Here is a 12,065-nt window from a genome sequence, read left to right on the forward strand (position 1 = left end):
TTGGTGGCGCTTGAACATGTATAATACATAGCCCACAGGCTAATTAGCATAATTTTAAAAGCTGATTTTAGAAGGAAGGAGCCATGAATAAATATAATAGGATTGTCACAGTCGCAGTATCTGAATCTACAAGTGCCCCTGGTTTAACTATGCCCGATTTTGATGGTAGATTTCAGTAGTGAAGATAAACTTCAGTAAAGAAATATGTACGTGTTCCCTTTTCCTCATGCTGCTGAAAAGGAGTAGTATTAAAGGGTAAAAGAAGCAGTTTTCCCTTAAAGAATCATATACAGGCAGTTCTCGGGTTACATAGAAGATAGGTTCCATAGGGTTATTCTTAAGTTGAATTTGTATGCAAGTCAAACTGTATATTTTATCATTGTAGATCAAGACAAAAATTGACAATTGAAATTTCAAATTTTTGTTGCTGTAATGGGACCAAGGATTATCAATAAAGCAATACAGCTGATCAAATAGCTTCACCAAAGGTCACAATGGGCAGAGGGGTCCGTCTTAACTAGGGGTTCTGTAAGTCGGGTGTCCTTAAGCATGGGACCGCCTGTAAAAAATTATTATAAGCTGCAGGGCCAGTTTTGGACAAAAATAAAACTGTTTTATGAACAGTCGGTGTCAGTAAGAGGCTCTCTCTAACATGGCACAATAATAACACTGCCTCATACATTCCTTGTAAAGTACAATTTGTAGTATGGTACCGTAGGAGAAATGTATAGGAGATGATAGGGAGATTGAAAATAGATAAATATGACAGATTTACTGTATAGATGAATAAATATTAAGTAGATTATATATAGATAGCTAGATAGATGATAGCTAGATATGAGAGAAGAGTAGGAGAGATAGAAGATCGACTGATACAAAAAGCTAGAAAAAAAAAAAAGATCTATAGATAGGAAATGGACAAATTATAGGAATAGATATAGAGACATGAGATGTATGATAAGTATCTTCACCAAAGAATTCAACCAAAGGGGTATTAAAGGAGCAATACACCCTCTGCCCACAAAAGTCCAAATGCAGGGGACAGGAGGCCATGGGCAAATGCTCAGCTTGCCACCTCCTAATGCCGTCCCTGCTCAGCTGCTCTATTAATTTCTGCAATTAAAAAATTGCCTAATACAATGGCTAATATGGGTCTTTAACTTTAAACAGTTAATAGACTGTAAGCTCTCGCAAGCTGGGTCCTCTGTTGCTCTGTAGTGTCTTATTTTATATGTTAATGTTCCTCAGAATCGCTACAAATGCTCTCTAAATTTTGAATGGCGCTATATAAAGATTGTTATGTCTTAGAGCTGGTAATTTTTACAAACCTGGTTTAGGGGAAGTGCAGGCAATGCATTTACCATCTTCTGCTTTATTTTGCACGAGGCACACATCACACTCCCACGATCCGATGGGTTTTCTAGCCAATGCCTCAAACTTAAGGCTTGCAGATGTTAAGCTACTGTCAGAAGGTACTGTGGGGTTATCAGACTTAGATGTGGGGAATAAGAGTAAGGCAGCTTTAGCTGCAGCCACTGGCCTGGGAGTTTCACAGGCTATACACTTTGTGGTTTCAGGTTTGTTTTGTACTAAGCAAGTATCACAATCCCAGGTTCCTGGAGCCTTTTTAAACTGTTCTCCAAATCCCTGCATGCTTGTTAAAGTTGAGGTGTCCTTAGCAAGGGGGACTGGTGTTGAAGTGACGGTCGCTTTTAAGTCTCCAGTTGGCAGTTCTTTTGGCGTGCTGCAAGATGCACATTTACTGTCCGATGCCTTGTTATCAGCTAAGCACTTGCTGCAATACCAAATCCCCAAAGCTTGTTTACTGCTCTCACTAAAGGCAGTAGAAGGCTTGGAAAGGGGAGATGATGTGCTTTTAGTAGGAGTAAAAGTTGATGCAGTCTGTTGGGAACTTGAAGCAGAGAAGCCTAAAGGAAGAACGAAAATGAACTGTAAACAACAAATAGAAAAGCAATCAAATATACATATACTAAATCAAGATGTAGTGATCACCTGTATGACTGCTGATTAGCAATTTGAGTAGAGCAATGAATATGGACTCTACTAGATCTCCAGATAAATATACAAGATAGACGGTACAGCCTCGCTCTCTCCAAGCCCATCTGGTCACTTTTTCAGCCAAGAGGCGTTCAAGTGAAGTCAGCCTGAGCACAGCCACCTCATTTACATATTTTTCGTCGTTTTAGCTGCAAATATGCCATTTCTTTATGCATTAAAAATGGTTCTAATTAACTAGGACAAGTCAGTTTTGTTACCGGTAACACCCAATCATACTATTACTACTCTGATAGGAGTGCCACTGCAAGAGGTAAGTTTAAATACTTGGAGGCAGAGGTGACGCCAGACCCAAGGGATTATATTAAATACAGACAATTTAGAGCCATTGTTATCCAAATTTGCCAACAAAATTAAAGTTTGGTGCAAACTGCCACTATCCCCGATCGGCAATCTTATCAAAATGATGCGGATGCCTCAGTTGCTTTCCATACTTCACAATTCGCCAGTTTGGTTGTCGACAGAAATATTTGCAGGATTAATAGGTTATTTAGGAGGCGGATTTGGAAATGGCTTAATTACACTACAAAGGAGTAAGCTAGATGGAGGTCTGGCAATACCAAACGTTATAGCCAAAGGAAACTCGGCCAGTCGGCTAATAAGTCTGGACGAAACATACAACACCAGTGCATGCCCTGGAGGTGAAATTTGTTGGTGGGGCTATGAGTAGTAAGCCAACACTTTCTCTTATGTACAAGGTATGGCAAAAGACCAAAGAGATAATAGGTGTTCCCAAGTTAACTTCAGACACCCCGATCTGTCAAAATCCAGCCTTTCCAGAAATATTCCGGTTGGAAGGGTTCACTCCATGTGAGGAAAGAGGGGTAAAACATCTGTGTTCAGAGGGCAATTGCAAAGATTTTGATCAGCTACAAGCAGAATTTCAACTACCACATGCTGAGGCTGCTACTAATTCTTTCCCCTAGTGAAGCACATAGGATGTTGTTACTTCTACACAGGGCTTACAAATCTTCTCAGCTGTTACATCATATAGGCGTCAGACCCAACTCTGAGTGTCCTAGGTGTGGAACTGAGGAGGTGGGAATAATCAACACGATGAGTCCTAGATATTATACACACTGTCTATTTAAAGGAAACCTACCACTCAGGGTGAGCTGGTGCCGGAGCTTACCTTTGCTAGTGTTATAAACCGCTATATCGCGGTTTAAACACATTTTGATGAACAGCGCCGAAGCTACCTCGGGTCTGTTCATCAAAATGTGTTTAAACCGCGATATAGCGGTTTAACCCCTTAAGGACGCAGCCATTTTGTAGCTTAAGGCTCAGCCCGATTTTTTGGATTCTGACTTGCTTTGCTTTATATGGTTATTACTTTTGAACACTTACTTATCAAAACGATTCTGAGATTGTTTTTTCCCCACATGTTGTACTTAAGTTTTGCGTTTATTTACAAAAAAAAAGAAAATATGATAAATTTTTTGAAAAATTTGCCATTTTTGAAATTCAAAATCATTGCGTTTTCAGGCAGATAGATGTACCACCTAAATAAGTTGCTGAATAACATTTCCCATTTGTCTACTTTACATTTTCATAATTTCTGAAATGTCTGGATAATTTATTTTGATGTCACGCGGCTTACAAATAGAATATCGCTTTTCCGGATTTTCAGAATTAACTATTTTGGGGATAAATACAGTTTTGAATGAAATTTTACATATTTAGCATCAAAACCCCCTATATAATCTACCCATTTTCAAATCTGCACCCCTCAAGCTATCAGAAACAGCTTTTACGAAGATTGTTAACCCCTTGAGATCTTCATAGTAATTGAATCAAAATGGAGGTGAAATTTAGAATGGTCATATTGTTCCCTTATACGTTCATTTAGCACTAAAATTTACACATTTCCAAAATATAAAAAGAGAAAACCCACCATACAATTTGTACTGCAATTTCATGTGGGGGGTACAAAGACCCCCCACATGTGGCTGTGACTTGTTTTATGGGGGCACAGCGAGGTGCAGAAGGGAAGGAGCACCCTGCAGCTGCCAGGATTTTAGTTTCCTCATTGGCCCCTTTTGAAGGCTATAAAATTTTCGCTTTTTCGTTATTGGGGCCATGTGACGGCATTTTTTTTTGCGGGATGAGATGCTTTTTCCATTGTTACCATTTTGGGGTTGGTATCACCTATTGTTGAAAATTTAGGAACTTTTTTTTGAGGGCAGGAGTAGAAAAGCATCAATTCTGTACTGGATTTTTTACTTTTTCTTTTTTGGTGTTCACCGTATAGACTAATAATCATGTTAGCTTTATTCTATGGGACGATACGATTACGGGGATACCAGACACGAATATATTTTCTTATGTTTTACTAAATTTGTCAAACAAAACCCTAATATGGGGAAAAATCTATCATTTATGTATTGCCGTCTTCCAAGTGGCATAACATTGTTACTTTTTTGGCTACGGAGCTGGTTGATGGCTTGTTTTTTGCGGGACATGTTGTACTTTGCACCAGTATCATGTCTGAGTACATATGGTTTTTTGATCACATTTTATAGCATTTTTTGTGGGATTGAAAAGGTAAAAATCATTTTTGGAGGGTTTAAGTTTTTTTTTTACGGCGTTTATCGTGGGGGTTCAATAATGATTTACTTTTATTCTACGGGTTGTTACGGACGCGGTGATACTATATATGTGGTGTTTGTGTTATGATTTAGACTTTTTTTTATTTATATGTCTCTTTATATGTTTTGGGGGTTTGGGGCATTTTTAGTGATTTATGACTATTTTTTTTATTGAATAACTTTTTTTTTTTACTTTTTCACTTTTATACCATGGGACATGAACAAGCAATCATCTGATTGCTTCTTCATGATAATATTCTGCAATACTGATGTATTGCAGAGTATTATCAGTGTCAGCCTATACACTTGCATAGGCTGGCACTGTGCCAGTAAGATGACGTCACAGACGCCATCTTACCGGCAATTCTTGCAAGTAACTCTGGGGTCCAGATCGGACCCCAGAGTTGCTATAGCAACGATCGGCGCCCCCCGAAAACGGTTCGGGGGGGGGCGATCGTGGGGGAAAGACCCCCCAGATGCATGTTAGATGCCGCGGTCGCACTGACCGGGCCATTTAACGGGTTAAGCACCCGCGATCGGAGACAACTCCGATCGCGGGTGTTACACTGGGGTGCCGGCTATTAGTTACAGCCGGCACGGCTCTGATCCAGAGCCGAGCCGGCATAAGCGCCGTGGCGGATATATCCGCCAATGAGCGCTAAGTCACGGCGCTCCGTGGCGGATATATCCGCCACGGAGCGTGTAGGGGTTAAAACACTAGCAAAGGTAAGCTCACCCTGAGCTGGTGCCCGGTGTTTACAGCTAATACCTACCATTAGCAGTGGTAAGTTTCCTTTAATCACTGTTGAAGTGACTCCATTGGCGTGCCTACTAGGTGTACTTAACGTCCATAATCTGACAGAACCAACTAATGTAGCAATACAGAATTCCCAGTATCAAGCCAGGAAGGTCTTATGGGGCAGATGTTCTATACTCCTGGTTTACCTTCAGCTGCCCTAGTTAGAATTAGAGCAAGTCTAAAATATCAGCTATCTTTGGTGAAATCGTGAATGGAAGGTACATACACTGTAGATGATCTAGGACCGCAGGGTCCTGGGAAGGAGCTGGCTCATTGCGGGGAAGGGGTTTCTAAAGGGGTTTGTAAGGAATGTATTTGTGATAACGATGCATTAAAATGCAGGGAAAAAATGTTGAACTGGAAAATCTTGTAATACTTAAGTGGAACTGTACATTTGCAGCAATACAAAAAAAAAAACTGTTCTTATTAGTGCATAAAGAAACAAGTGTGTCATGAATGTGGGACATCTACCATCAGTCAAAATAGAGGTAGATGTCCTTTAAATTTGGGTAACAAGTCCTTATAGACATTTCTACAGCTGTCATTACAGCCATTTCTTACCTGGACTTTTCAGAATATCAAGAACACTTCCCTCTTTTAAAGTTTTTGCAGGTTTACAGAATCCACTATACTCCTCTTCTGTCTTTTTTACATTGCTGCTATTCACTGCAGCAGGAGTTTTAACTATGGGAAGGTGGGAAAAAAACTAGTTAATAAAGCGACAGAAATGACAAATATACAGCATAAAATGGCAGAAGACTCAATTACTATTTTTGCTTCACTACATTCAAATGGAACCAATTTTAGTACACATTTTACTTATGGCTTTTATAAACAAATACTGTTTGTTGTGATCACAGAGATACCAATTTACTTGTTTTAATACCTTCCATTTACTGACACTTACACAATGGTGTACAGAGCTGTAAAGTGTCTTTTTGAGGGGTGAGATGACATTTACATCAAATCCAATTTGGGAACTATAGAACCTATTGCCATTCGATGGCCAGCCATAGGAGCCTCACAGACGCTCCCAGGCATTACAGCAATCCATCAACAAAAAGGAGAGTGAAATGTGAAGCCTTTTAAAACCTATCATCAGAATTTGGCCTAATAAACTAATACAAGTAGGTGGTCTAGCAGATTTACGCCTTCCGGGTTTCTTTCATGACCATGCATGGTTCCATCATCCAGAAAATCAACTTTTAATTGAGATGTAAAGTCAAGGAGGCAGAGTAACACTAAAGTCAAGCTCCCCCTGCCTCTGAACACCCCTTCCTGAGGGGATTCATGCACTGGACTTTTGGAGATTTGCTTAGTGAAGTTTCTGGTGCAAGACCATCAATTCCAGTGAAGGTGGTGTTGTAAGGCAGAGAGAACTTGAATTCAGTGTAAAACTCTCCTCCTCGACTTTATACAAGCAATTTAAATCTCAACTCAAAGTTGATTCTCTGGATGTTCCTGCCACACTGGACCTTGAAATAAACAGTACCTAGTAGATGTTCAGCTGCTTGACACCACATCAATAGTGGTTTATTAGGTCAATTTCTACTGACAGGTTCCTTTTAAGCATGTGGTATGTTCCAGGATCTCCATTGCATTGCGTCCTCTGTCTGCTAAAATGTATATTTTGTTTCCCATGCAAGGGTGTATGTTGTGTTGAATATGCACCCATATACCTGCGAGCATTTAGGGGTGCCCACTATTAATGATATACCTACTTGTCTGTTTTGGTATATCTTTGCTTAATGAAGCGATTAAAAAAAAAAAAAATTCAAGCCACTTACAGTGGAAATCTGTTATGTAGAATTGATTAACTGACACTCCACTTCCCTTTTGTACATGTGCAGTACATGCAATTTTTTCCATTTTTGCAATTCCATTTTTAATCGCACTAGAGAGCAGAACACCACTGCTGACAGATTAAAAAGAGCCAAAGCCCTTTATTGAATCTGACTGGCAGTGGAGCTTCAAAGAACCGTTTTATTAAATGTCCCCCATATAAACTTCTAAAAAAAAAATAAAGGGAACACTAATAATACATCCTAGATCTGAATGTACAAAATATTATAATTGAATACTTTGTTCCGTACAAAGTTGAATGTGCTGACAAGAATCACAGTAAAAATATCAGTGGAAATCAGATTAACCAATGGAGGCCTGGTTTTGGAGGAATCCACACAATTAAAGTGGAAAAACACTACAGGGGGATCCAACTTTAATGTAATGTCAGTTAAATAACAAAATGAGGTTCAGTATTGTGCGTGGCCTTCACGTGCCTGTATGACCTCCCTACAATGCCTCTGCATGCTCCTGATGAGGTCTGTGGTGTAACGTGGTTGAATGAGCAAGACATGATGACCCATATGCGCTCAATCGGATTCGGGTCTGGAGAAAGAGCTGCCCGGTCCATAGCTTCAATGCCTTCATATTTCATCTGTGAAGAGCACAGGGCGCCAGTGGTGAATTTGCCAATCCTGTTGTTCTCTGGCAAATGCCAAGCGTCCTGCACGGTGTTGGGTCATGAGCACAACCCCAATCTGTGAACGACGGCCCTTATACCATCCTCATAGGAGTCAGTTTCTAACCGTTTGTGCAGACACATGCACATTTGTGGGCTGCGGGATGTCATTTTGCAGGGCTCAGGCAGTGCCCCACCTGTACCTCCGGTTCTGCTGCGGGGTTGTTGCCCTCTTTTAGCCCCCTCCAAGTCTCCTGGCAGCACCTTAGACAGACACAGCAAACATTCTTGCGACAGCTCTCATTTTTTTGCCACCCAGGATGAGCTGCACTACCTGAGCTGGTATGCTGAATATGGAGTTGAACAAGATCAGCATAGGTGATAGCTATAGGTGTGAGAGGTGACAACCATGTATCGACGAGCTACCCTTTATAAGAGCAGTCTTGTTTAACTTTCAGCACCAACCAATATTTAACATGTTTGTCATTGGCAAGTGAGAATTTTCTGCAAGGTTTATCCTGCTCTCACTGGGCATAATGGTATCCAGTCTAGACAATGTTCTGCAAGCTAGTCAGCCTAAACATAGGATACATTGTACTAAATTATATGAGTAAACTGCAAAGCTGTTAACAGCTCACAGACAGTTCAACAGACATACATCTCGGACATAAAATACTATGTACTTAACTAATCTATGCAAAATGCAATGCAGTGTGCAGGTTGGAAATTGAAAGAATGCCTTGCAGCTACTTATTCTACTTACCAGGACTGCTCCTTGCAGATAGGTTAATAGTCTGGGAAGAGAATGACGATACTTTCATAGCCGGCACACTAAACGTAAAGCCAACCTATAAACAGAAATGCACTTGTTAAATACCTTAGCAGGGTTTTCAATCTTAAGAAAAAAAAATGAAGTGGCTAACTTAAAATACAGTCCTAACTTGGTAAATGGCTACGCGCTTCATTGAACGTGGCTATCTGATCAGGACCATTCGTACTCGAAAAAGCCACTGCGGTTAATCGACGGAGTCTATTTTCCAAAACAAAAAAACAAGATGAAAGCGAAGCGAGATTTGCCTTGCTTTTTTTTTTTTTGGTTTTACACGTGTTATTGTATGTTTGGGCATTATAATATGCTTATTGTGTGTACACATGTTTATGATTGCAAGACTGTTGTTATGTATCTATTACAATCTACCAGGGCTGGTGCTTACATCACGCATGCTCCGGGAGGGTGAAGTCAGAGACTAGAGAACGCACTTTGCAGCTTAAAACGGCCCGTCGCCTTGCCGCATGTTGGCGTCCTGTACTGTCTGTGCAACCATTAAAGTTCTGATGGGTTACTCCGGTGAGTGCCGCTTCGTTCTTCTGTTTGTCTACATGATTCTCGCTATATTTCCCTGCTGAGCGCCTCCGGTTTCCTCAGTATTGCAGAAGGTGCCAAGACACTCTCCACTAAAATGGATACCCCTCTACACCTGGAGTGGTTTTGAATGTGGGAGCATTGCCAGTGACGATTTTCTTCTACTTAGTAATTCCTGACCAAAGGCAGGCAGCATGTGGTTTATTGTACACTTGCCTCTAATTGTTATATGGGACTTAGCTGCCAGTGAGGCAAACTACTACATGCAATTAGGAGGGCACTGATTGTTTACCCATCCAAAAGAGCATTAAAGTTCTGAGGCAATGAGCAACACTACTGAACTAAATAACAATTCCTTAAAGGAGTTGTACACGGCACAGTCCATGATCACGGCCATGTGCTTTGCACCTAAGAGTACGAATTTTCTAGTGACAGATTTAAAAAAAAAAATAACATTAATTTCCAATACGTGATATTATTGGAAATATATCATTCTACTTACAGATGACCCTGGAGATTGTGCATTGGATTCAGTTGATTTTACAATAGGAGATGAGAACGTGAACTCGGGATTGCTTGTGGAGTTGGTGGACTGAGCCTGTCAAGAAGAAAGGATATTTCACATAAAGCTTTGCAGCAAAGTGCACAAACGTTTCAAAATGAAGGAGAAAAAAAAACAGACAAAAGAAGCAAGAACACAAAAATAGAGTGCGAAACCCCTCTCCAAAGTGATGCAAGGCCAACGGGTGTAAACATGGGGAAGGATAGAACATGAAAGGGGCATTATAGAGAACAGATGGCAGTTTTGTAAATAACTGTATTCTCCATGACACACTAAATTGGTAACAACTACTTGACCAATGTCATGGCTTGTATAATGGAAAGTTGCTAAATTTTCCAATAAAATTTCTCTGCTTGCTGTAATTTAACTGGAAGTTTTGTTTACTTCCAATGGATAGAAATCTGTCCATAATCAGGTGATAAAACTTTTCATCGTACAAAATAAACAATAATTACTGGAATGATGCCCTGCACCTTCTTTCCAGATGAGATCCATGAGACTGTAGTAAAACACCAGGTTTTGCATGGTTATAACCAATATAGGAGAAACAAAAAAATGGGATAAAATAAAAAAAGTAAAAAGTTTTGGGGACTAGGTCCGTTCACTTATCAAAGAGGTAGTCTGACTTACTGTGCTAAAAACAGATTTACTAACAGTAGAGGGCGGTGGTGTAGTCTTGAGACCAAAGGATATCTTTGGAAGTGCCGACGTGCTTATTGGTAAAGAGATCTCCGGCAAATCTGGAGCCTCTAGCTCCTAAAGAGAAGACAGATAATTACCAACATAAACAGTGGAATCCAACTATAAAACATCATACAAACTCCTAAGCATTTCATGTATTTCATGAAGGCCACTTTAAACCTTTCAGTATCAGGTCCATTCCATACAAAAAGCCTTCACTTATTTTTTTGCATTTATAGAGCTGTAAATGCAGCTTGTTACGGGTATGGTATTACAGCAATACATTTTATTTTGATACATGCTGTACAGTTCTGATCTATGTAAGGAGTCTTTTTGCAGGATTGGCCATTTTCGTCTATACCATTTGGAGAAGTGTACGACAATTTCAAATGACTTTTATAAATGGCAAATGAGTCATCCTAGCCTGCATGGTACAGATTATACTGTTACTACCCCATACACTGATTTGGAGGGGCCAACTAGCTAGTTTTTTTCTGTGGTGTCCCAAGCGAATGGTAACAGAATGCAAATGTATTAATGAATCTATTTTACCATTCCTTTTACACAGATCTTATTTTGTAGGATAACCCTATCAATAATTAATGTAAACCAACTGTGTATAGAAGTGTTTTGGGAGATGAATCCTACTGTCTACATGTTAACTGCCCACTGGAAACAATTGCGGACGCTGAGGGGGGTGGGCGGGAGTTCTCTTTCATGCCCTTTTCTACAGCCATCTTACATGTGTATTTGGGACCCCCATACTAACAGTTCACTATTTTTTGTCATCTTTTCTTTGTCAAGTTATCAAATGAATGTATTTGAGCACACTACTGATCTCTGCAGTGGTGTGTAGTTCTCCATCATACCAGGTTGTTATATGCTCTTGTGTTCCCTTTATACTATGCCATTTTGATAACATTTTTTTAATACAGCTGTATATTTCATGAGCCATTACACAGATGTATTTTTAGTGAATTAAAAGCAAAGTTCTATTGGATTTTCATTTTCCTTCTATGCATTCTTTTAGCCATCTTAATGGACAGGAGCACTGGCTAATAAGACAACTGGCTGACCAAGGAAGCAATAACATGATGTTATACAAATTCATAAAAGGGCATTTTCAAGTAACATAAAATCTTTTACATACATCGGCAATGAAGTGGGCAGGCACTGTGAGCCAATGTTACAAATACATACCTCATCTGGTTGTTTTGTTGTGTAATGCGCACCTTTCTCCCTCATCATCTTGCCTCCACCTCTGCCCAATGGGAAACCATTAGATGCTGGAGTACTAAACTTTGGGTAGGTGAAGCTGGGGAGGAGAGAAAAAAAAAATAGAATAAAACAGCAATACCCATTTAACCCCTTAAGGATGCAGGGTTTCTCAAGTAATTTTTTTGCTCTCCGCCTTCAATAATCTATAACTTTTTCATTTTTACGTGTACAGAGCTGTGTGAGGCCATATTTTCTGAACAAATTTTTACTTCTCAAGGAAGTTATTTATTATTCCATGCCGTCTACTAAGAAGCTAA

At 39.8% G+C, this 12,065-nt stretch overlaps 1 protein-coding gene across 1 annotated transcript in view; it reads right to left on the bottom strand.

The window, feature by feature from the left end:
• NUP153 (nucleoporin 153) overlaps positions 1 to 12,065 on the bottom strand; it is a 40,617-nt gene that overhangs the window by 11,304 nt on the left and 17,248 nt on the right. The window contains exons 11-16 of the mRNA XM_072152651.1: positions 11,731 to 11,845; positions 10,480 to 10,605; positions 9,790 to 9,885; positions 8,688 to 8,772; positions 6,025 to 6,147; positions 1,329 to 1,928 (exon numbers count right to left, since the gene is read on the bottom strand). Of these exons, the coding sequence (XP_072008752.1) occupies positions 1,329 to 1,928; positions 6,025 to 6,147; positions 8,688 to 8,772; positions 9,790 to 9,885; positions 10,480 to 10,605; positions 11,731 to 11,845 (1,145 nt within the window). The remainder of the gene's footprint in view (positions 1 to 1,328; positions 1,929 to 6,024; positions 6,148 to 8,687; positions 8,773 to 9,789; positions 9,886 to 10,479; positions 10,606 to 11,730; positions 11,846 to 12,065) is intronic.

Source organism: Engystomops pustulosus, chromosome 5 (assembly GCF_040894005.1).
Source record: "Engystomops pustulosus chromosome 5, aEngPut4.maternal, whole genome shotgun sequence".
Lineage (NCBI taxonomy): Eukaryota > Metazoa > Chordata > Amphibia > Anura > Leptodactylidae > Engystomops > Engystomops pustulosus.